At 43.6% G+C, this 26135-nt stretch overlaps 1 protein-coding gene across 1 annotated transcript in view; it reads right to left on the reverse strand.

The window, feature by feature from the left end:
• DNAH9 (dynein axonemal heavy chain 9) overlaps positions 1–26135 on the reverse strand; it is a 288583-nt gene that overhangs the window by 199768 nt on the left and 62680 nt on the right. The window contains exons 18-24 of the mRNA XM_055576493.1: positions 19809–20031; positions 18785–18951; positions 8630–9500; positions 4990–5120; positions 4526–4652; positions 2391–2543; positions 395–520 (exon numbers count right to left, since the gene is read on the reverse strand). Coding sequence (XP_055432468.1) covers positions 395–520; positions 2391–2543; positions 4526–4652; positions 4990–5120; positions 8630–9500; positions 18785–18951; positions 19809–20031 — 1798 coding nt within the window. The remainder of the gene's footprint in view (positions 1–394; positions 521–2390; positions 2544–4525; positions 4653–4989; positions 5121–8629; positions 9501–18784; positions 18952–19808; positions 20032–26135) is intronic.

Consider the following 26135-nt stretch of genomic DNA (forward strand, 5'->3'; position numbering starts at 1 on the left):
ACTTTCCTTTACCATCACACCAGGTCCCATCTTTAGGTGGCTGACTTCCACGCCAGTCTGTAAACTCCATCAGGGTGGGATTACATTGTCTTGTTTCCTGCTGGTGTCTCCTGTGCTCAGCAGGGAGCTTGGCACATACAAAGAGAGCTGGCTCAGTGAGTTGAATTGTCTATGTGTTCTCCCTGCTCTATGCAGCTAATGGAGTAAAATGGACAACCTTAATGCCCCGAGGTAACAGCTGAATTGCGTCATGGCTAACAATTCCCTGGTCCCTCCTGCTGACCCCTTCCCGACCAGCCTCTCCTGACCCTGAAGTATGGGTGAGCCTGGCAGCCCCAGGAGGCTGACAGAGGCCTTGGAGGAGGAGAGCGCCTGAGGATGGATCAGAGGATACCTGAGCTGGGTAGTCAAAGAGCCACTGTTCCCTGGGCTTTTCCTCATAGGCGGTTACACCTTCTGTCACCTCGTGCCTCACTGTGGCCTTCATGCGAGCCAGCACGTGGTTCAGCCATATTTCCACCTGGAAGAAGAGCTCGGGGTTAGACTCAGGGCTCCTAAGATGTGCTCAGGGACGCACATTTTCTTCCACTCAGACGGAGGCACTGAGGAAGATGAGCCCAGGCAAGATGTGCAACCCCACATGGTTGCCCGAAGGCACAGAGAAACTGTTCGTTTGTGCAATGCAGGGCAATGGTAGTTGAGACCGAGGCTCAATTAACAACGGGGGAGGGGGCGGTGTGCCCACTGGGACCCACAGAGCAGAGGAGCAGGTTTAGGGAAGACAAGACTACTGACCAGAGATTAGGGGGAAATCTTCATCTGGATTGTGCTTGCATGCTCAGACGTGTCTGACTATAACCCCAAAGACTGCAGCCCACCAGGCTCCTCTGTCCATGGGATTTCCCAAGCAAGAAAACCGGAGTGGGTTGCCATTTCCTACTACAAGGGATCTTCCTGACCCAGGGGTGTAAATAAGTCAGTGGATTCTCATGACCTTGTCCACAGCGCATATGGATTATATTTTCCAACTAAATGCTTTCTGAGTCTACAGAAAGAACACCCAAGGTTTGACTCAAACCCCAATGTCTGTTTCATAAAAATGAGAATGTCTATTTTCAGATGCTAGACTTGCTTTCCAAGCTGCATTTGGATGAATGTGGAACTCTGAAGAAGATCTTTTCTCCAGGCTTTACTCTGGACTGGATTAGCACCCCAGGGACCATGTTTCTTTGGATATTTAGGATAATGGGGGCTTCCCAGGTGGCACTAATGGTAAAGAATACACCTGCCAATGCTGCTTCTGCTGCTAAGTCGCTTCAGTCGTGTCCAACTCTGTGTGACCCCATAGACGGCAGTCCACCAGGCTCCCCTGTCCCTGGGTCTCTCCAGGCAAGAACAATGGAGTGGGTTGCCATTTCCTTCTCCAATGCATGAAAGTGAAAAATGAAAGTGAAGTCGCTTAGTCGTGTCCGACTCTTGGCGACCCCAGGACTGCAGCCTACCAGGCTCCTCCGTCCATGGGATTTTCCAGGCAAGAGTACTGGAGTAGGGTGCCATTGCTTTCTCCGACCTGCCAATGCAGGAGACTCAAAGGCTTGAGCTGGATCCCTGGGTCAGGAAGATCCCCTGGAGTAGGAAATGGCAACCCACTCCAGTATTCTTACCTGGGAAATCCCATGGACAGAGAAGCCTGGAGGGCTGCAGTCCTTGGGGTTGCGAAGAGTGGGACATGACTGAGAACAGCACAGAGAAAATGGAAGGGAAAGAAAGAGAAGAGAAAAAAGAAGCAAAGGAGGAAAATGCAGTAGGATAATGAACAAAGACTTGTCTACTTTGGTGAAGATGGTGAAAGACGGGTCGGGGGGTTAAGGGGAGAAGGGTGTCCTGTTGTGTGTTTCCTGAACTGTGCCGGGAGATGTGGAGCTTCTGGAGCAGGGTGGCAGTGGGCTCTCCACGGGGTAGGGCTGCAGGAGGTGTATGTGTACAGAGAAGTGAACGCTCAGGTTTATGGTTGATTTTAAAGGGCATTTTCTCCTGGGGAAGGTGTCAGTGACCCAGATTCCCCAGTGGGGTGCCCCAGGGCTTGTCATGTTAAAGTCTCCTGGTGCCGCTAATCATTTCCAAACCCTTTTCTTGTTGACTCAGGGAGTTGTTTATGTGCATTTTATTGCTCTCTGCACAGGACTTTGAGTGAGGAAGATATATAGGTATTGACATGTGTCCTTCCCAGGGAGAGGGAAGTGGGCGCTGCAAGCTGCTCCGATGTCGGTTCAAGTCAGAGGACTGGGCAGGCCCCAGGCACGGACAGCAGTTCTGGTCCAAGGTCACAAAGGCCGTTCCGAAGGCTGATGCTTGACTGCAGACACTTGAGAGAGCGAGGCACGCGTTACCTGCCCACTGCAGTCACAGGGCTCGCTGAAGGCCACATATTCTCCTTCCTTGCTGTACATGCCAAGGCTGGTCTTGGTTGGCTTCTCATTGGCGTCTAGCTGGAACTGCATCTTGGCCATATTGTCAAAGAGTTTGGAAAGGTGGCGTTGAACCTATAAGTGGAGAGCATGTCCAGGAAGTCACTTATGATTATTGCTTAGAAGCTACTTATTATTATTGTATTGCTTAAAGGGCTACCCTGTGACAACCATTAAAGTGTTGGGTACCAAACGTTTAGAAGGAAGCTAGGGAATGATGAAGATGTGAAGATGGGATTTAGCTGGACTGAATAAAAGGGAATACAGATCTAGTGGGCAACACGCGTTAACTACAAACCAACGAAGCCACAAAGGTTTGAGTAATTTCTGCCTGATCTACTACAGATGGGAACAGACTGGAGCAATAACTAATTCATAAGCCCTCTTCCTAAGAAAACACTACTGTGCTGCAGGAGGGTAGGCACAGGAGAGTCTACAGATGAATGCTGCTGCTGCTGCTAACATGCCCAAATCTGGAGGATCAAGGGCAGTGGTGACCATGGCCTGTGGAAGAAGTCACTCAGATGTAGGAACCACTTTGAGGCGGGAGACCAGCCTCTGGAGGGTCCAGAGCAAGGGCCAGCAAACTCACACCAGGCAGAAAGCCTGGTTGTGCCAGAGCTTCTCCCAAGCATGGCATCTCATGATACGGAGGCAGTGATGCCTTGGGCCGTAATCCTAGGAGGGTGCCAGACAGAACCATGCTGTGGTCCTGCAGTGAGAAGAACAGCAGGTGAAGAAATGACAAACAGGAAGCTGCCCCAGGTAGAGCTTTTTTGAAATACAGGGGCCTCCTGAGAACTGTGAGTTTTAACCCTTACATTTATGGCCATGAGCTCTCTCACTTATGAGATGGCGGGAGAGATTCTAAGAGTATTGAAGTAAACTGAAGGTGCTGGAGGAGATCCCACCCAGGGACTTGGAACAAATGATAAAGACTTTTCTTTATACAAGAACAAATAGTGTATTAAAGCAACAAACACAACTAACACAAGACCCGTGAAATTATCCCACAACTTAAAAGAAGGAGAAAGCCAGACTCAAGAAATAGAGTAAAAGCATATATATATATTAGAAGCTTAATACAGGAAACAGAAGTAGTGTTGAAAAAATATCACCTTGTTTTGCTTTCAATTAAATGAAAGAAACATGAACTCTATAAAATTTGAGGTAGAAGATAAGAAGAATTGGTAGAGGTAGAAAAATAAAGAAAACAAATGGTGCAGTGTGGTTTTTAACAGTGTTAGCAACACAGAAGGACCAAATAAAAACACACAACTTAAATACGGTGGATAAATCTGAGGGACATGGATAAATCTGAGGGACATGGAAGAATGCCAAGGAAGAGGACTGAGAGAGAAAGAAGTGTATAAGTATGTACAAAAATGTATGAATAGATGAAGATAATAATCTCAACCTACGGAAATATGATGACTCAGAGGGAAAAAATTATCCACATAACCGGAATAGAAATACCATGTAGAGACTTCTCAGGCAGTCCAGTGGTTAAGACTTTGCCTTCCAATGCAGGTGGTGTGGGTTCAACCCCTGGTCAGGGAGCTGAGATCCCACATGCCTCATGGCCAAGAAACCAAAATGTAAAACAGAGGCGATATCATAACAAATTCAATAAAGACTTTAAAAATGGTTCATATTAAAAAAAAAAAAAACTAAGAAAAAAAAGAAATATTATGCAAAAGTATACTGAAAGAAAATGTTTCCAAGATAGTGAAAGCCCCAGTTTTCAGAAAGGGAACAAACACCTCATCATGTGTTAGAGAACGATAAAGCAAGCATCCAAGCATATAGAAATTTTCAAAAATTTAATTTAAATTTTGATCTCTACAGAGATCCAACTGGAAATAAACTGGGCTACCTAGAAAGGTTTAAGGGAAAAAAAAAAAAAAAGCGGGTAGCCAGAGATGAGCTTAGGGACCGTGCTGATGGCAACATAGGTCAAATGGATACATTGCTTAATGGGCATAATGGGGAACTTGAAACTCTCCTGCTGGAGCATCTCAATCCTTCTGACTTTCTACAAGCACTTCCCCGCTTACCTGTTGAGGGGCTGTGCCATTGGAAAGAATATCTAGAAGATCAGAAGAGGAGAGGAAGTAAAACCTGGGGAAGGCAAGCCTTTTGGTGTCCAGGTACTCCGCCAGGGCCTTCTCACACAGGCACAGCCTGAGGGCACAGAGAATTTCCTCGTTAGGTTTATCAGGATCCAGAGGCATGTGGCTGTTACCTAAATGCAAACGAGTGTGACTTGTGGATTACCCTCAGGAGTGATGTATACATGGAACATCCGTGGGCATGTGCATATACCCCTACTAGTACATTTCAATCAGAATAAACATCTCTAACAATATCCCATATTACCCAAGCACACAGGCAAATCAAGGTACCCGACCAGACACACACGCTTACTCTCTCACTCGGGCAGTTAACTAAGGTAAGGACCTGAGAGACAAACAGAGACAAAGCCTCTCCATTACAAAGGCAGCTGCACACCGGCCGTCACCTGCTCTGAATATCTTCCAGCCTTTCGTAAAGACCTGGCTTGTTGGTGGCTTCCACTACGTTCGGAGTTTTCCGAGCATCATAAGCTAACTCTTTAAAGTCTATGTCGATGCCTTCAAATCTTTTAGAATCCTGCAAATTAAAGTGTGGAAAAAATTAACCCCCACTCCTTTCAACTCCAAGAAGCTACCCTCATGTACCAAGCCTGCTTTTGAAAACTGCTCCTAGGTTGTATAACACAGAGATTAGGCCCAAAGGAGGAAATACCTTTAGCTTGAATCAGTGGTTCTCACACATTTTGATCTTAAAACCCCTTTATGTTTGTAAAACTTACTGGGGAGTGCAAAGAGCTTTCATTTATGCGGTAATATTATATCTATCAATGCATATTCTACATTAGAAGCTAAAGTTGAGAAATGTTAAAAAAATATTTGTCAATTCATTTAAAATTACAGTAATAAGCATATTATGTTAATATAACACATATTTTAATTCAAAATAAGTATATTTTCCAAAATAATATAACTTAGAGGAAAAAGTGGCATCACTGCACTTTTTTTTTTTTTTTTTTTTTTGCCAAATCTCTTTAATGCCTGACTTAGAAGATGGACAGATTCTCTTCCCTGCTTCTGCAACCAGTGTATTGTGATATCACAACATGTAGCCTCTGGAAAATTCCACTGTGTGCTAATAGAAGAACGAGTGAAAACAGCAAATGCCATTTTAGTACTATTATTAAGATAGTTTTGACCTTGAGGATCCCCTGGAAAGGTCTCAGGGACCCCTCAGACCACACTTTGAGAACTGCTAGCATAAACTACATAATTCCTAAGTCAGGCAGATGGTGGATCCTATGTGCTTTCTGGGCCCAAGCAAAAGTTTCTATAACCAAAGTAAGCATTTCGGCAGCAAAGGTGCTATTATGATGTCAAAATGAAAGTGAAAGTGTCAGTTGCTCAGTCTTGTCCAAATCTCTGTGACCCCAAGGACTGTGGCCTGCCAGGTCTCTATGTCCAGGGCATCCTCCAGGCAAGAATACTGGCGTGGGTAGCCATTCCCTTCTCCAGGGGATCTTCTTGACTCAGGGATCAAACTCACGTCTCCTGCATTGGCAGGTGGACACTTTACCATCTGAGTCACTGGGAAAGCCCATGATGTCAAAAGTAATTAAATATTATCATTTTCCCCAAATACACACACTCTCACAGTGTTGTTGAAATGACTGAGACAATACTAAATGCAAAGCACCTCAGCCCAACACCTGGTACCTGGTGAGAGCTTGTGTGGTTACGATTACATAACAACAATCATAATGGTATGTGCTGAACATTCAGCTTTAATGAATTTCTGGATGTAGGGACCGGGCTTAGTCTCAATTTACAGATGAGAAAACCAGGGCACTGAGAGTTCAAGTAACTTCCCTAAGGTCCTTGAGAGGGACTCAAGCCTGGGCTGCTGGCCCTAGTCTACTGGGACCTTTGTGACCCATGCCTCTCTCCTATCAAGACTTAAATTACGATTCCTTAAGTGAGGTATCTTTCACCAGTTAAAAATGAAAAATTATTAAGATTATAGAATCATCAGAAGATTTCCCTGGTGGTACAGTGGGATAGGAGTCTGTCTGCCAATGCAGGGGACACGGGTTTCAACCCTGGTCCAGGAAGATTCCACGTGCCTCGGGGCAACCAAGCCTGTGAGCCCAAATGCCTAGAGCCCATACTGTGCAACCAGGGAAGCCGCCACAGTGAGAAACCTGTGCACCACAACTAGACGAAGCACAAGCAAAGCAGTGAAGGCGCAGCACAGCCAAAAATAAGATAAATAAATAGAAAGGAAGGATCAGAAATAAGGGGCTTCCCAGGTGACTCCTGGTAAAGAATCTATCTGCCAACGCAATTGACATAAGAGACACAGATTCAATCCCTGGTTCAAGAACATTCCCTGGAGTAGGAAATGGCAATCCACTCCTGTACTCTTGCCTAGAGAACCCCATGGACAAAGCAACCTGGCGGGCTACAGTCAATAGGGTCACAAACAGTCAGAACATTACTGAGGGACTGAGCATGCACACGCATCAGAAATATCTGACATAAATGTTTGAAATGCAAAGAACTGACTGGAAAATTGTAATTACCCTGAGAGCAATTGTGTAAAAACATGTATATATGTGAACAAAAGGTGGAAAATATTCATAGTGAATGAAAATATTTACTAGTTAGGGTGTAACATGATGACTGATTTGTCGTATTTCAGAGTTGTCTTTGTTACCATATTGTCACTACAAAGGAGACAAATATATTTACACATTTTACACATAAACCTGAGGAGTTAATGATATGAATTATTATTTTTTATTGTAAATTCTCAGGTGCCTCTTTTAAAAATGTCTGCAAAAGTCTCCACCTACATTCTCCCCCGCTTCTCATCAAACCTGCCCTTCTTCAATCAATTAGCATTGGAGACGAATAAAATCTGGCTTATTTGATTTAGTTTCATGACAGTAGCTTTAGTGGAATTATTTTCTGTTATTTTTCATTGCAAATGTACAAACTTTAATCTGCATCATTATACTAAATGTGTTTTTGTGGGATGAGGTGGAAAAATGATTTGATAGAATGTGCTTTAACTCTGAAACAAGGTCTGGATAACATGTGACATTTTGGAATCAAACTAATTTGCAAGCAAAGAACTCACTGTGCTGAGGGATACGGAAGTGTTATTCGCTTAGTCGTGTCTGACTCTTTGCGACCCCATGGACTGTAGCCCATCAGGCTCCTCTCTATGGAATTTTCCAGGCCAGAATACTGGAGTGGGATATGGGATAAGTTTGCAAAAATCTTTTTTTAAATGGATTAGAGTCCACTGAGAGAGGGGGTACATTAATTAGGACAATTAGAAGGGACGAACAAATTAGAACGGTAGTAATGAGAAGAATGCATATCTTAGAGAAATTCCTCATTTAGCACTTAGCTGAAGACTAGTGTTTGAGCCTGCTGGCACAGGCCGGAGGTTTGCAGAATAGCTCGTTGCAGGGAAGGAACTCAGCTTGCCTGGAAATGACACTGGCTTCCCAGTCGGTACCCGCACTGTCATTACGTGTAGAGCAACACAAGAGCAGCTCCTGTTTCTGACCTCCTTTCTCTGGTACACTTCTTTTGTTTTTTAAACCAGGTTCTCCTTTCTTTTTCCTACCCATCTAAGAACAAACTGTTTGCTGTTGTTTAGTTGCTAAGTCGAGTCCCACTCTGAGACCCCATGGACTGTAGCCCACCAGTCTCCTCTGTCCATGGGATTTCCCAGGTGAAAATACTGGAGTGGGTTGCTATTTCCTCCTCCAGGGGATCTTCCCAACCCAGGGATTGAACCCAGGTCTCCTGGGACTCCTGCTTTGGCTGGTGGGTTCTTTACCACTGAGCCACCAGGGAAGCCCAAGAACAAGCTGACTGGCAGGCGTTTTACCTTCTCTCTTTTCCTATGCCTGGCTTTTGGTGTTTTGAAAGGTCTATGATTGTCGGAGATACCCCTGGGTGAAGCCAAGGCAGGGAGGCAGATAAGGAATGGTGTAGAGTATGCAGGGGCTGGGGGACTGTCCCTTGACTGGGAGTTGGGAACAGAGGGAGCAGGGTTTCTGTAGCAGGTACCTGGGGCAGCTGAGCCCGGATATCTTCAGATCCGATGAATATGCTTTCTAGGTGAGACCATGTGCGCTGCACGTCATACCAGATGGAGATGACGGCATCGGCGGTGGACAGCTTCTTCTGCCAGCCCGACACGTCCTCCAGGAAGAAGGCAACGTGCTTGGACACCATCAGGTTCTGAAGCTGGACCTGGTTATCCTCCAGAACCTCAATGAGGTCCTCGTCGGACTGCAGCAGGGGCACACAGGTCCGTGGGTGGGGCTCGTACCGGAATTCCATGCCAGCCCAGGTGGTCTGCAGCTCCTTCAGCACCTTCTCCATGCTCAGCTCTTTCACAGCTCTGTCCACAATGCCCCGGACCTCGTCCTCAAAGCGGTGCAGCTGCAGCTGCAGGAGGTGGGCCAGGGTGGTGCCCTCATCCATGGTGAAGGTCACGCCTGTGGCCTGCATCAGCTGCCTCCAGTGCCGCTCCCGGATGGCCGGGTTCTGCAGCTCGGCCACAGCCCTCAGGGAGGTCAGGGTGTCCAGCACAGTGCTCTCCAGGCCTGTGAAGGCCTCCCAATTCCTGACCTCCTTGTCGAGGTTCCGGATGTTCCTGGCAAACCTTTTGCACTCCAAGTCCATGGCCTCCACGTCGATATCCTTCCACCTGGTGGTCTCCCAGGCATGGATGCTGGAGGTCACCATCCCAATCGTGTCCCAGAGCTCCTTCAGCCGGCACGCCTCCTTCCTGCACTGCCGCAGCTGCTTATAGTCAGGGACGGTGACTTCAAACAAGCTGGCGGACGCGGAAATGGAGGCCATGGTGGACTCCATCTGCTGGGTCTCCAGGTGCCAGGCATCCAACGTCTGATGAGGGCCAGTGCTATCAAACCTGCAAGACAAGACAATGTTTCTCCTTTATCAGTGGAGAACTCAGGGACCATCTCCTACAATCACCAGAGCCACGGCAGCTCGAACCTTTAAATCCTCAGTGTTTTAGCAAAGAGCAGGGACTTTCAGCAAAGCTTGCGAAGGCAAGATAGTTAGGGTAGGTAGGAGTGGGATGAGCATAACCAGCAGGAGGAAGGAGGACGCGAGAGGAACATCCTGTCTGGATGTGTTCTACATCCATGTGCGCTCAGTCATGTCCAAGCCTCTGCAACGCTTTGGACTGTAGCCCACCAGGCTCCTCTGTCCATGGGATTTTTCATGCAAGAATACTAGAGTGGGTTGCCCTTTCCTACTCCAGGGAATCAGGGACTGAACCTGCATCTCCGTGTCTCCTGTACTGCAGGCGGATTCTTTACCCACTGAACCATCAGAGAAGCCCTCTACATCCGAGAGGATAATAAAAATACTCCTCACCTCCCCAGGTCCAGTGGGGGAATAACCCTTTGGTTGAGCCCCCTTTAGACTCTGTTTCACTTGTTGGTGTCCAGCCCACTTGACACAAAAGAGCATTGTCCTGTTACTGCAGAGGCTGTGAAGGCAAAGGTCACACCAGGAGGTATCTGTTTTACACACAGTTAATGTATGTATTTCAATGCTACTCCCTCAATTCATCCCACCCTCTCCTTCCCGGCTGTGTCCATCAATCTATTCTCTATGTCTGGGTCTCTATTCCTGCCTTGCAAATAGGTTCATCAGTACCATTTTCCTAGATTCCATATATATGCGTTAATATACAATATTTGTTTTTCTCTTTCTGACTTATTCCACTTTGTATAACAGGCTCTAGGTTCATTGACCTCACCAGAACTGACTCAAATGCATTCCTTTTTATGGCTGAGTAATATTCCATTGGGGCTTCCCTGGGGGTTAAGGTGGTAAAGAATCTGCCTGCAAAGCAGGAGACACAAGAGGCATGGGTTTGATCCCTGGGTCAGGAAGATCCCCTGGAGAAGGGAACGGCTACCCACTCCAGTATTCTTGCCTGGAGAATTCCATGGATAGAAGAGCCTGGCAGGCTACAGTCCGTGGGTTCACAAAGAGTCAGACATGACTGAGCAACTAACACTTATATGTACCATAGCTTCTTTATCCATTCATCTGTTGATGGACGTCTAGGTTGCTTCCACGTCCTGGCTATTGTAAATAGCAGGTACCAGCATTTTTCATATTCCCCGGGCTGGCTTCCTTCTCTGTGGTGAGGTTCACGCTAACGGCCTGCATCACCTTCAGGAAGCAGTGCCTCTGGGTGGGAGAACCACTGAGAGGGACCCTGAAGCAGGAGCACAAAGTCCTGACCACAGGCCTGCGCTGCATGGCTTTCCCGAACTGTGTGCTTCCCATCAGGCCCCACGTCTCTCAAGTTCCTCCTTCAAGTGGCCTCATCTCCGCTTGTGTCCTGCAGTGGCCTCTGGCTCTGCACTTGACTCCTATAAAGGCTACATCAAACTTTACAGTTCAAGTTCATCTTTCCTCCTCCTCTTCTCCCCATGTTCAGGACTCCCACTGCTGCTCCTGGTCCTCACCCCATGAACCCCCTTTATGTTCTGGCCCCTTCAACCCACATTCCTGGCAGAACCTCTTCTTTGATGTAAGAACTGCTCATTCACAGGTTCCCATGTGGGTCAGGAGCACCCAGAACAACCTTCAAGGAGCCTCTGGTTTTCCTTCCCTAGCCTCCCTGTATCCTTTCTTCCCATCACCAGTCTCAGGTCTTCCTGTTTCTGTGTGCTTAAGTGGTAGCTAGATATTGGGGATGCATATGTGCATGCTAAGACACTTCAGTTGTGCCTTACTCCACACAACCCCATGGACTGTAGCCAGCCAGGCTCCTCGGTCCATGGGATTCTCCAGGCAAGAATACTGGAGTGGGTTGCCATGCCCTCCTCCAGGGGATCTTCCCAACCCAGGGATCGAAACTGCATCTCTTACGTCACCTGCATTAGCAGGCAGGTTCTTTACTACTAGTGCCACCTGAGAAGCCCCAGATATTGGGGATACCATGACTTAAGTGTGAACACCATCTTTCTCTAAAATTAGAATAAGGAATTGTGGAGTCCAATATAAAGAAGTTGAGAGGGAAAAGGAATGACTAGAGAATTGGCCATTTCTTGCAATCATGTGTGTGTGTGTGAGTGTGTGTGTGTGTGTGTGTGTGAGTGTTTGTGTGTGTGTTGTTTGGTGGGAAGATGATGACATGCAAGAAACTTTCCTTGAACTGCCTCTTCTCTCAATTGTCTCTGGAAATATTTGACTTGACGGATGGAAAGTAATCCTAATTAAAGTCATTTACCTGAACTGCTCACCACTTAAGCCTAATTGCCATGCAACACAATAACAGTTATGCATACCATTAAATTAGTGTCAGATTAACTTTGATGCTTGCTATGTTTGATTCCCACTTGTTCCATCTAAATAGTTTTGGCTGGCATGCTCTGGTGGTGGATTTTCATCTTAAGACTGAATACCGTTGTGTATCTTCACTGTTGTCCAGCCAGCAAGGGCTTCAGAAGGGCCTGGAGTTCTCAGAGTTGAAGAGCACCCTCTGTCTGTATAGGCAAGGAGCCTTCTCCTCTATGAGAGCAGTGGAGAAAGAATTAGAAGGAAAGGAAGGTAACATCCTCACGGCAAGTGAGCCATCAGGAAAGGTTACCCAGCATGAAGGTTCCTTCCGCACATTCTTTCGAAGACTAATTGTTGGAACGTGTTGGTTCTACCTTTTATCTTGACTAGAGTGAATGTGGAAAGTGAACTTGGCTTCTTGGTGTTAGTATATATCAGACAGATTCTAAGAGCCCACATTCTGTTTAATTTATTAACAGAGTATTGTTCAGAAATAGTAGGTAAGACAGGAGTTATCAGAGTGTTGGGGGGTAGGCACAGAAGATAATAAATGATCTTCCTAATGTTTCTTTCCACAGTGCCTACGAACATCCTTGAATCAATATTGGATCCTCAAATATTTGTAAGAGGTGATCATTTGTCAAACCTATTCCAAACTTCATTTGCCCTGTGGCATAATTTTTGTTTATGGTTTGAATCTGCTGACATTCATTCCCTATAGCTGAACGCATATAAAAGTTAATTTGACCTAAGTAGTGAAAGGAACCTCCAGACAGGGGAGCAAATAGCCCGCTTCCCATTTCAAAGCTCTGGTGCAAACTGTCAGGATATTCACAGACCTGATTAATGCACCTAATAAACTTGAAGCACTTCTCCAAAGCCTGGGGGAACAATACAATGTGAGAACAAGAAAGTAATAGGAGGGAAAAGGGTGTAGTTAGTCTTTGAAATTGAAATAATAATGCACAAGTATTTTAATCTAAAAGAGAAATGCCTAGAAAGTCTGGATGAGCAAAGCTATAATTAAGAGAAATGGAAATAAGGTGCTCATGTGTGTGATCTTGGAAAAAAGGATTTGGGCCTGCCCTAGATGTGGGCACAGACAGAAAGAGGAATAAGTGACTTAAATGATTTCTTGGGACGTGAGCAGCTGGTAAACCATCAACCTCGGGCCCATAACTGCACATATAAGGAGCAGTGACACACCTGTGCTTGAAACCTTAAGGGTATTGTAACTCAGCCTGTTCCTTCTGACCTGGTGACCTTTCCCATCCCATGGTCCCATCTAAGGAGCAGCAACACATACCCCCTTCCACTTACTGGTCCGGACAGAAGACAGAGAATTACGCCTGGATCTGTCCCTGGTGGATCAGACAGTAAAAGAATCTGCAATGCAAGAGACCCAGGTTTGATCCCTGCATTGGGAAGAAACCCTGGAGAAGGGAATGGCTACCCACTCCAGTATTCTTGCCTGGGGAATCCCATAGACAGAAGAGCCTGACGGGTCACAGTCCACGGGGTTGCAAAGAGTCGGACACAACTGAGTGACGATTCTTCCAGCTCCCATAATTGACTCAATCCTCCTGATTCTCCCTCCTGAGGGTCCCTCACATCCATCCTCCTCTCTCCATGCTCACCGCAATGGCCTCAGTTCAGGCCTCCTGCTTCTCACCTGGGCTGTTGCAATCACTCTGCCCCCCATCACCATGGAGCCCCTGCCTTGAGTCTACCTTGATCCACTTGGTTCTCTGCAGTCACAAGAGTAGTGTCTACATGATGTTGTTCCCAGGCCTGGACTCCGCAGTGCTCATTCATGGTCTAAGCCTGGTCATCTGGACCTCTCGCTCCTCACCTCCCGCATCCTGCATCCCACTCACACACATGTGCAGTCCTCCAGCTGTGTGTTATGTTTTCATCCCCCTGTCTCTCTCCATGTTCTGCTTCCCTTGCCTGGAATACCACTGCTTTCCACTTCTCTTCTTCCAAATGGCTAATTCTCCTTTGTCCATTGGCTGAAGCACCAGCTTCTGTGGGGTTTGTGAACTGCCTCCCCAGTGGGCATCAAAGTTGGGCCCAATGTACATGTCTGATTATTAATTTCTTTTTGCTTGCACCTCCCAGCATGTGGGATCCTAGTTCCTCATCCAGGGATGGAACCTGCATCCCCTGCCTTGGAAGCACAGAGTATTATGCACTGAACCACCAGGGAAGTCCTCAGTTACTCATTTTTGAAACTGACCCTGAGTCTATCAGTCCTTGAGATCAGGGAATCCATATTATCTGAATATCCTAGCACATGTCATTTTTTGCTGACTTCATGCTGAGAACACACCTCTTCTGCTCTATGGAAGCCTGAACCATGTGAGTGAGTCATATCAATTGCAAGAACAGGGTCAAACTGAATTAATGACGTGTCTGAGGATACTGATACATCCCTGAGAGATTCAATGATTAATACTGCCCTTTCCTTCAGCTTTTGAAGGGACAGGAGACCCTTCAAGAGCAAGATGAAGGCACATTTGCTACACTGTCTGGAAAGCCTTGATTTGCTGCTTGTCATGCAGCACCCAATGGGAGAGTGTCTTCAAGACAGTCCTTCCCACCATTCATAGAATCTGGGGACTGGCCAGCTAGAAACACTGATGGCCTCCAATGAGCTGGAGCTCAGAGGGACCAAATGCTTTTATCAAGACCTGGATTATCCTGGTCTTGATATGGGTATGCCAACTGGATGACACGGTACCATTTCTTAAAGCCAGGAAGCCTGAACAAGAGAGCTGCTAGAAGCCTGGAGCATCCCTGTCACTCAACCGTGGAGAATGAGTCTCCAATTTCAAGAGTTGTGAGAAGTGCTTGAATCTGGCTACAGTGATCTAGCTGATTACTGAGAGAGCTCAGCTAGGAATATGCTGACATAGCTTCAAGTTAAGAATAGAAGGAGGAAGAAAATCTCAACTTAAACATGGAGAAAGAACTTCACCCCTAGGGACCTGACTTCATCCTGTACCCATAAAGACTCACACTTTCCTTTTCTTCCCAAAGACAAGATCAACATTTCTCCTGTAATCTAATCAGGAAGCGAGACCTGCCTTCAGCAAGATGCATTTTAGAATTTTGTGAGTGATCTGAAGGCAAAGGAACCAGAACTCATTTGCCACACACAACGTCTAAAACACTTTAAACACATACATTCGTGCACACGAAACTTAAGAAGTAAACCCATGTGTTGACACCCACAAAGATTGCCCTCAGTAATAAATCCATGATTCTGCTCTAGTCTTGATAGTCTTCTTGACAAGAAGAGGAATACATCAAGATTGCAGTCATGTTTGACTTTCTGCACTGCTGTGAGCAGTTCTTTTCAAAGAAGTCTCTTGCCAAGATTCATCTGCATGTTAAATTAACAGATGTGAATTTGGTATACAAGCAGCTTATGCAGCTCAATACCAGAAAAACAAATGACCATAATTAAAAAAGACACATGTATCCCAATATTCATAGCAGCACCATTTACAATAGCCAGGACATGGAAGCCACCTAGATGTCCATCGGCAGATGAATGGATAAAGATACCATGGCACATATATACACACAGATATATAATGGAATATTACTGAGCCATAAAAAAGAAGGTATTTGAATCAATTCTAGTGAGGTGGATAAACCTAGAGTCTGTTATACAGAGTGACGGGAAGTCAGAAAGAGAAAAACAAATTTTGTATATTAACACATATATACGGAATCTAGAAAAATGGTACTCATGAACCTATTTGCAGGGCAGGAGGAGGGAGGCAGACATACAGAACGGACTTTGGACACAGCAGGGGAAGGAGAGGGTGGGATGACCTGAGAGAGTAGCACTGATGTACATACATCACCATGTATAATATAGATAGCCAGTGGGGAGCTGCTGTACAGCACCGGGAGCTCAACTCAGTGCTCCGTGACAACCTAGAAGGTAGGATGGGGTAGGGGGTGGGGGAAGGTTCAGGAGGAAGTGGCCATATGTGTACTTGGGGCTGATTCATGCCGTTGTATGGCAGAAGCCAACACAATATTGTAACACAATTGTCCTCCAATTTAAAAAAAAATGTGAATTTGAAAGACTCGGTTAAGGGTAGTAATATCCTCATAGCCAGCAGATAGATACAAATGCAAAGAGAGAAAAACCAAAGCAGCTATCACATTAAAAAAAAAAAAAAGAGCTGATCAATACACAAGGTGTGATATAACTAGGAAGGGGAGATCAAGGTTTCCGACAGACACACAGAAACACAGCAGCAAAAAGAGTGCTGCTCTGTTCAGGCAGTCTTGGGAGCCTGTTTGGAAAGACATCTCACCACAGATATTTGGAATTCATTTTTTGAAATTTTTTTAAAAAGAGACAGATGATGTAAAGGTATCAGTGTCATTACCTTCACGGCTGTTGCCCTAGCGTGGATACCGTCAGCACTGCCCAGAAATACCCAGCTTCATTGCCCGCCTGCCTTACCAGCTTTGATCCTGTGCTCAATTGCACATCCAAAGGAGAGTCAAAGGGATGTGCTTCAGAATTGGAAGGAAGAGTCCCCAAAGGAGTTCCACAAATGTTTTTGCACAATAGATGCTTCTTTGGAACAAGGGCATAGCTCCCAAGGTGCTTATTCTAAAAGCAGGGGTCCCCAACATCCGGACTGGGGACTAGTACCTCTTATCAGATCACTGATGGCATTAGATTGGAAATAAAGTAATGTGCAAATAAAGTAATTGGAAATAAAGGTGATGTGCTTGAACCACCCCGAAACCACTCTCCCCAGCTCCAGTCTGCGGAAAACTGTCTTCCAAGAAATTGGTCCCTGGTGCCAAAAAGGTTGTGGACTGCTGTAAATCTAAAGGAATGCCGAGTCATCTGGAGTTATGCGCCCTGGTGTGATTGCTTAAAAGGGGCCCAGTTTCTTCCCTTAGGGTGGCTGTCTCTAACTTGGCTGCACATCAGAGTCACCCAGGGAGCATTAAAAACTACTGATGCCCGGTCTAACCCCCAGTGTCTGATTTAGTTGGTCTGCAGGAGAGGCTGGACAGTGGAAGTTTTAAAATCTCCCAGGTGGTTTTAATGCTTTAGAGTGCTATGTTGTACATTTATCCTAAACACAGTTTATACATTTTTCCTTTCTCTTGTCTTCTTTTTTAAAAATAAATCTGTATGAGACTTTTCAAGTTCTGTACTTCATTATTTATTTTTTTTAATTAAAAAAAATTTTTTTGGCCACAAAGCATGTGGGATCTTAGTCCCCTGACCAGGGATCAAACCCATGCCCCCTGCACTGGGAGCATGGAGTCTTAACCACTGGACCGCCAGAGAAGTCCCTTTCCCTGTCTCTTGACATACTCATCTCATTCTGTCTAGCCCCAGGTATGATGCTTTGGAGACCAGCTGCTTCATATATGTTTGATGATGAATAATAAAAAGAGTTAGGCCCTAACTGTGTGCCAGGTGGGGTGACCAAGGGTCTCAGTCTGCCTGACACAGAGGGGCTTCCCTAGATGTGTGACTTTTGGTGCCAAAACCAAAACAGGGCCAGGTAAACCAAGATGGCTGGTTACCAGGGTGCTGGGTCCTGTGCTAAAGCTTGTCAAGATGTGTTGCTTAATCCTATCAACAGCCTTCCGAGGTAGATACTATTAATACCCCCACTTTACAGATGAGGACACAGAGCACGGAGTGACAGCCCTGGAGTAAGTGACTGCCCTGACTCAGCAAGTGAGTAGTGGGCTTGCTAAGAGGGCTTGCTAAATCCAGGGTCCATGTGCTTAACCATTATGTCGCCTTAACTCCTGATAAAGTTGTGGGATTTTCTTTCCTTGCTTCACTGGTCACTTTAGCATGTATCGCCTAAGGTCATATTTCTGTAAGTAACCTGAAAATAAAAAGCTTCCTGGTTCCTTACACAGAGCATGTTTCAGTCTGGAGACTTCCAGGCATGTCTACACAAAACTACAGAGAGGAGATGCAGCAGGAAGCCCAGCTGGGGAAACAGAAAGCAAACTCTGGAGCTGGACTGAGGGGAGAGGGTCTGCTTCAGCTGGCCTGTCAGTAGACACAGGGCCACCAGAACTGGCCCCTAGCTGGAGCGTCTGACCCTGAGCAGCAGACCAGGAGCAGACCCCATAGGCTTCCCTACAAGGGGAGGGAGCCCCTGAAAGAAGGACTGTGTGTGTGCACGCGGGCCCATGTGAATGGTGAATGGTGTTGCGTTGTCCACCCTACACCTTCTTTATTTATGTAAAGATCCCTGACCACAAGCAGGGAGCAGTCTGAGCACTAACTGCTAAGCAGAGAAAGGACATCTTAAAGTAAATCTGTCACCTTGAATCCTGCCGTTAGGCTACTGAAATGCCTTCCAAAATTATTTTTGAATTCTTTTTTTTTTTTTTTGGCCACACTGTGCAGCATGTGGGATCTTAATTCCCTGACCACGGATTGAACCCACCCCTCTTGCACTGAAAGTGTGGAGTCTTAACCACTGGACCACCACGTAAGTCCCCCCAAATTATTTTCAAATTCCCTCAGTGAATAGTAGGAGTCTGGGAGAAATTAGAATACTAACAGTTTAGTAAAAGATGAGTAATTTTACTACACACAATCCCTTTATAGACCTGGAGACATAGACGCTTCTAGATATATTTTTTTAAGTATTTGTACAGCCTTTGTTCATCCCACACGGGCCACAACAGGACTCTGTGAACATGAGCACCGGGTCTAACCAGCGGACCTAAACGGGAGGGAAGAAGAGTAACCGGTCTTCTGTTAGGAAAATACACAGGCTCCATGGGGCGGTCACCCGTGACGTAAGATGCTGCTGTGTTTCCAGGACAGGGGGCCGTGGTGGCGACCTGGGTCCCTACCTGAAGGGCGCTTCTCTGCGGAATCGCGCCCAGAAGGCCTGCTGCTCCGCCTCGAAGGCCGCACACCGCTGGCGCAGGAGGGTCACTTCATTTGCCTGCAGGGGGGCCACCTGCTGCCTCACAGTAACCGCCGTCTTTTTAAGGTTGTTCCACTTCTCAGGCAGCTCCTGCCAAGGAGACCCGGCGTGGTCAGACCCCACTCTGCTCCCCCCGACACCGGACCCGAGGCTGGACTGTTCAGACATCGTAGTCTCTGGCCCACAAACGCGGTAGCACTGTTGGCCGTCGTCCACAACGGCCCCCTTCCCTGACGGGGCTCCCCAGCTGCCCGCTCTCCCGACGGTCACCTGCTTCTGACCCAGCACAATCCTCCTCGCTCTCGACTTCTCCTCCGTAAACTTAGTTGTTGTTGTTTAGTTGCCGGGTCGTGTCCGCCTCTTTGCGAGCCCAGGACTGCAGCAGCCCAGGACTGCAGCCCGCTAGGCTCTTCTTTCCACGGGCTTTCCCAGGCAAGAATACTGGAGGGGGAGGGAGTTGCCATTTCCTCCTCCAGGGGATCTTCCCGAGCCAGGGAGCGAACCTGCATCTCCTGCACTGCAGGCAGATCCTTTACTCCTGAGTCACCCAGGAAGCCCCAGGAAGCCTCACCCTCTTCTGTATTTTCCAACAGTGTCTGGTTATTTTCTTGTATGCCCCACATTTCCTCTTAGATCATCATAACATTCCTCAAACCCCCTTTTCTTCCCCCCTCTCTGAATCAAAATTTGGCTCATCCCTAACTCTGGAAAAAGACCACACACACTTCATCCACATCAGTTTTCCCATATTTCTCCAGTGTTACAGTGTTTCATATTTAGTGAGTGTTAAGACAGTGGTACATATTATACACATTTACTTCCAAAACATGGATCTTGAGCTATCATAAGCCCTGTTTTTCATTGACTTCACCGTGTTCATCTCACTTGGAAATCCCCAAACTTTCCCTCTATTTCCTTTATTAGGAAAACATAAACTTTGCACTGACCTCCAGCTGCTCAAACACTGTTTCCGGCAATTCTTGTCCATAGGTCTTCAGCAATTCAATCGTTTGCTTTAAAGGCTCAAACATCTCATCGGTGCTGCTCTGTCGTTCTTTAAGAGCCATCAGGTGCCCCATAATCTCAACCAGTCCTTGGAAATCTCCTTTTTCGACTTTCTTGAGCAAGCCATTCTCGCTGTTTTTAATAAATGCTTCAAGGTCAGCCAAGCTATGGAGAACAAACAGAATGTGAGCGGCCATTCCCCTTCCACTCCTCAAAAGAATTTATTTCCCCAACATAATAGCTGTTATTATGGAAAGCTCTCCGTAGCCTGATGAAGAGATACAACCCTCTTCAGTTGTGTCAAGGTCACAAAAGACAAAGACTGAGCCTTCCATGATGGAGGAGACACAGGAGACAAGGAGAATTATTATGACAACTGGTGAAATGTGAATAACTCTGCAAACTAGTTACACCTTCTACATCAATACTAACTTCAGTGTTAATGACTGTACCATGGTTACCTTGGATGTTACCGAGGTAACATCTTTGGAAAGTAGAGTGAAGGTAAAAGAGAAGTCTTTGTACTGCTTTTACAGCTTTTTTGGTAAGTCTGAAATTATTTCAGAGTGAAATCATTTCAAAGTGAAGTAATCTCACAGTGAATATATTACAAATTATTTTGTGAATCTGAAATTATTTTTTTAAGTGGAAAATAAATACTATGGCCTATAGGATCATACATACTTGGGTTTAATTTTGACACTTACTAGATGTGTGGCCAAGTCACTTAATATCTCTGAGCCTCAGATTCTTCATCTGTAAGATTAGAAAGATCACTTCTTTCTCACTGGTTATAGTGAGAGTTAGATGGGACTCATGATTTAATTAAAAAATGAACATCCTTTCTGGAGGAATGAAGAAAGAATCCAGTCCTCAAAGGACAAAGCTCCAAGGAACATGATTTTATAACTGAAAGTTACATCATGCACAAGGAAAGAGGTCACCACGAGTGGGAACCAGCAGAAACAGCTGTATTAAACCTCTGAAGATTTTAGATATTGGAATTTGGGTGCATAATATAAACTAGTGACATTTGATATGTCAAAGGACAAAAGAGTTCTTATTTAGGTGATTGCTTTATTGTTTCTGACCCACATACCAGGAACAAGTGCTTTTCCTGCTATTTCTCAGACATCTATTCTAGATTGACCAAGAAAAACAATTTCTTCCTTTTAAGCATAATGTATCAGTTAGTACAGAAATGATTTCTTCAGGAATTGCCCTTCAGAAGCCTAGATGAACTCTTACATTCTCAACAGGTCACCATACCCTTACCCCAGCCCCAACCTGCCTTTAAGTTCAAGCATAAATTCAGCATTGTCTCAGGGTCAGGAATGCAAACAACTTCAGTGGCTTTTCAAATATGCCCAGAATCTGAGATAATATGTGGACCCTCGTATTGACTGATGGATTCAAGAAGTGACAAAACTTACTGAAGCAGATAACATGAAAATTATGGCCTATGATGACATTATTTCATGAAGAGAAGCTTTTAATATGTGTTCTAGCAATGCAAAAATGATCACATCATGCTATGTTGGTGGGCAATTACAGGAGAAAGAAGCACATAATTTTACATAGGCTTTTATGTTAACTCTGATCTATGGCAAGAAGAAACAAACCATTATTCGTTGACAAATCAAAAGTTATCTTAAGATCTTGTTGTTGTTTAATCAATAAATCATAGTCTGACTCCTTGCGACCCTATTGACTGTAGCCCGCCAGTCTCCTCTGGCCATGGGGTTTCTCCAGGCAAGAATACTGAAGTGGGTTGCCATTTCCTACTCCAGGGTATCTTTCCAACCCAGGGATCGAACCCATGTCTCTTGCATCTCCTGCATTGGCAGGTAGATTCCTTACCATGAATCTAGTAAATGTATTCTGAAACTCGAAAAATGAATAATTTTTAAAAATGAATTTGAGCAAAGAATGAGAGGGTATTAAAATGAGTAAGCAAAACTGTAAAATAACCAAATATAAGATCTAAACCTGGGAAGTATAATGAAAATTTAAAGCTCAATGAATGGATTAAACAGGAGATTCAGACAAAACTAAAAGAGAGAATTAGACTGCTGTTTGAAAAAAGTGGAGAAGTTATTCAACTGCAGTGAAGAAAGACAAAAAAAAAAAAAGAAAACTTTGAAAATTGTTCAAAGACATGGGGGATATTTAAAAGTGCAGTAAGAGGGCCAAAAGGATATAATAGAGAAAATGGACAAGAAGCAATCTTTGAGGAGATCCTGACTGAGAATTTCCTAGAATTAATGAAAGACACCAAATGTAATACCAAGGAAGCCCAACCAACTCAAGGTGAAATTAATATTTTTTAAAAACCCTGCATAAGTACTTCAGTATGAAACTGCAGATTACCAAAAATGAAAAAGAAAATATTAAAATTAGCTGAAGAGCAAAGACAGAATTTTATTAAAAAAAAAAAAAAGTCTAGGCTGGTGGCTGACCATGCAAGACCAAAAATGAACCCAGGACACAATGGAATAATATTGTCAATAAATTTACAGAAAATAGGTTATCCTAGAATTCTCTCTCCCACAAATTGATTTTTTTTAAAGAATGAAGGCAAAATACATGCATTTTCAGACAAAGAAAGAATGAGAGTTTCACCAAAAGAACCTTTCAATGAGCCTTCTGATGGTTGTGCTTCAGACAGCAAGTCAGTAATGTAGGAAGATGGACTGAGCAAAGGTGTTGGTAAAGTCAAATAAACAGTGAGTGTATAAAAATAAAGTCTAATTTGTGGAATTTAGATAAGTAATAGAGCACAAGTGAAATTACTTAGAATTATAGGATATAATTTTATGGATAAACAGGAGAGATCAAGCCATTCTGAAGTCCTTGTATTGGTTGTGAAAAGAGTAACGGTACCGATTAGTTTATTTCTTTTAAGAATGTTTTTATGAATAGCTATGGTTAACTATTAGAACAGAAGACTTAGATAGCACAACATCCAAATTAGCAGAAGGGAAAAAATGGAATAGGAAAAAGGAAAAAGAAAACATGAAAAAAATTTCAATCCAAAAGCAGGCAAGAAAGAAAAATAAAAAGAACAAAAGCTCACAAAATGGTACAAATGAATGCAAATACAGCATAATAGACATTAACGAGGAGAACCCTCCAGTTACCAGAGGGATATTAAGGTAGATAAAACATTCAGTTCCATGCCGATTGTGAAGATCTCCTCTAATACAAAGGCACAGAAAGATCGAAAGCCAGAGGGTAAGGTAAGAGACACCAGGCAAATGTCATACAAAGGAAACTGGTTTTGTTTCATTAATACCCAAGACAAAACACACTTTAACACAAGAAATATAGCTAGTGATAAAAGATTTTTAATGTGTGGCTAAAAATATTCAATTTTCCAGGAAGATATAAAAAGTCAAGCTCTGTATGATCATAAAACATAAAATAAATGAAACACAAAGTGGCAGAAGTACAAGCAGTTGACATTCTACCATCAAAGTGGAAGATTTTTTAACAGTTATCTCAGTAATTGATAAATTAACCAGACCAAAAAAATGGCAGTGAGTTTGTAGTGGATTTGAAGAAAACAAGTTTGATCCAATAAGCATGCATGGAACATTACCCCCAACAGTTATAGAATACATATTCTTTTAAAATGTACACAGAATATTTATAAAAACTGACCAAATTCAACAAATTTCAGAAGCTTTCTATTAACTATATCACTTTATCTGACTGCAATGAAATTGTTAGAAATTAATAACAGAAATGTAACTAGAAGAATCCATGTTTTAAGATTAAAAAAGTATAAGCACATCTTAATGGATATTAAAAATGTTTAGAGCTTTATTATAAAGAAAATCTACATACTAAGACCTGTGAGATGTAGATAAAATTGTACTTAGAGGGGAATTTATAACTTTAAGTGTTACATGAAAAAAGATGAAGACTCAAGATGAATAAGCAACATCTTAAGTTAGTCAAAGGACAGAAAATAAACCCAAAGAAAGTAGAAGGAAATAATAAACACAAAAGAAAAGCTTATCAAAATAAAAATCAAATTATAATAAGTAAGATCAATGGGTTCATTAGGTAACTCTTTGTAAATCACTTGGAAGATTAATTAAGAAGCCAGAAAGCACAATAGAAATGAATAGAAATCTAAAGAGGAGCATCCCTAATACATAAACAGGTAAGAGAATAATACAAATTTCATGACAATAATATGAAGAGTTACATGAAATGGATACAACCCTAGAAAAATATGACTTAGGAATACAACTTAATATTTCTATAAACATTAGAAAAATTACAGGTAACAATCCTGCCACAAAGAAAACACCAAGCCAGATGGTTCACTAGGAGATTTAAATCAAACTTTCAAGGATCAGCGAATTTCAATCTTACACCAACTCTTACAGAGAATAAACAAGAAGGATTACTTCCTAACACATTTTAGGAAGCTAGCAAAACCATGGAGCAAGATCAAAGACAATATAGAAAGGAAAAACTGAAAGCCAGTTTCAGCAAACACAGACATGTCAGTGCTATATAAAACATCTGCAAACAAAACCAACCAATGGATATATTGAAAAAGACAATATGTTGTGTTTGGCTTATCTTAGTAACGATAGATTGGTTCAGTATTAGAAACCAAAAAATATATTCACAACTTTAACATATTGAGGGAAAAAAAACAGAATTATGTTAATGGAGTTAGAAAAGGCACTCGAGAAAACGTTATAACCATTTATGCTAAATCTTCTTAACAAATTAGGACTAGAAGTTTACATCTTTAATCAGATAAAGAGAATCCATAAAAAAAAACCTCACAGAATATTATACCATGTAATGAAATGTTGAAAGCATCCCCTTTAAGAACAGGAACAAGACAAGGACTTATTATCACTTTATCCGATATTATACTCACAATCCTAGTCAGGGTGATCAGATAAATAGTGATAAATGCATTAAAAACAAAAGGGAAGGAAAAAATAAAATTTCCATAAATTTGTAGATGATGATTATGTACATGGCAAATCCCGAAGAGTACACAGATGAATTATTAGAATTAACAAGCTACTTAGTAGAGCTGCTTGATACAAAATCAATATACAAAAATCAATTCATTTCTGTGGAAAATATGATTTATACTAGGAAACAAAAAATAAAATATTAAGGAATAAATCTTAAGATGTGAAAATGCCTTTAAAGGTAATGATTATAAAATTTCATTGAAAGACATTAAAGAAGATAAATGGTGAGATAATATGTTCTTAGGAATACTCAATACTATAAAGAAGAAAATTCTACTCAAAATGATCTACAGTCACAGCAAATATAATCGAAATCTCAATGGAATCTTCTCTTCTACAAACTGATTTTTAATGTATGTAAAATAGTAAGGGCCAAGTTGAGACATCCCTAATGAAACTGAAAAAGGTGGGGACTCCACTGCCAGATGTCAAGATTTATTGTTGTAGTTCAGTCGCTAAGTGGTATCTGACACTTTTCCACCCCATGGACTATAGCCTTCCAGGCTCCTCCATCCATGGGATTTCCCAGTCAAGAATACTGGAGTGGGTTACCATTTCCTTCTCCAGGGGATTTTCCTGACCCAGGGATCAAACCCAAATCTCCTGCATTGGCAGGCAGATTCTTTGCCACTGAGCCACCTGAGAAGCTAAGATTTATTTCAGAGCTATGATAATTAGGACAGTTTCATATTAAGGCAGGGACAGACAAAGAGCTACTTAACACAAAAAGTAAAACTTTTAGGTAAGGATATAGGAGAGTATCGGAGAAGGCGATGCACCCCACTCCAGTGCTCTTGCCTGGAAAATCCCATGGACGGAGCAGCCTGGTAGGTTGCAGTCCATGGGGTTGCGAAGAGTCTGAGCAACTTCACTTTCACTTTCATGCACTGGAGAAGGAAATGGCAACCCACTCCAGTGTTCTTGCCTGGAGAATCCCAGGGGCGGGGGAGCCTGGTGGGCTGCCGTCTCTGGGGTTGCACAGAGTCTGACACGACTGAAGCAACTTAGCAGCAGCAGCAGCAGCATAGGAGAGTATCACTAGGATCTCAGGACAAGAAAGGGTTGATTTAACAAGAGAAAAGACGACAACACGGGAAAAGATGAACACATCTGGTTACATAAAAATGAACCCTTCATCAAAATATACCATAAATGCAGAGGGAAGACAGGCTGCAAAATGGGAGACTAAATCTGCAATATATACAACTACCAAAGAATTAAAATATGTGTTACTTCCAAATATGAAAAAGGAAA

This window comes from Bubalus kerabau, chromosome 4, assembly GCF_029407905.1.
Source record: "Bubalus kerabau isolate K-KA32 ecotype Philippines breed swamp buffalo chromosome 4, PCC_UOA_SB_1v2, whole genome shotgun sequence".
Taxonomy (NCBI): domain Eukaryota; kingdom Metazoa; phylum Chordata; class Mammalia; order Artiodactyla; family Bovidae; genus Bubalus; species Bubalus kerabau.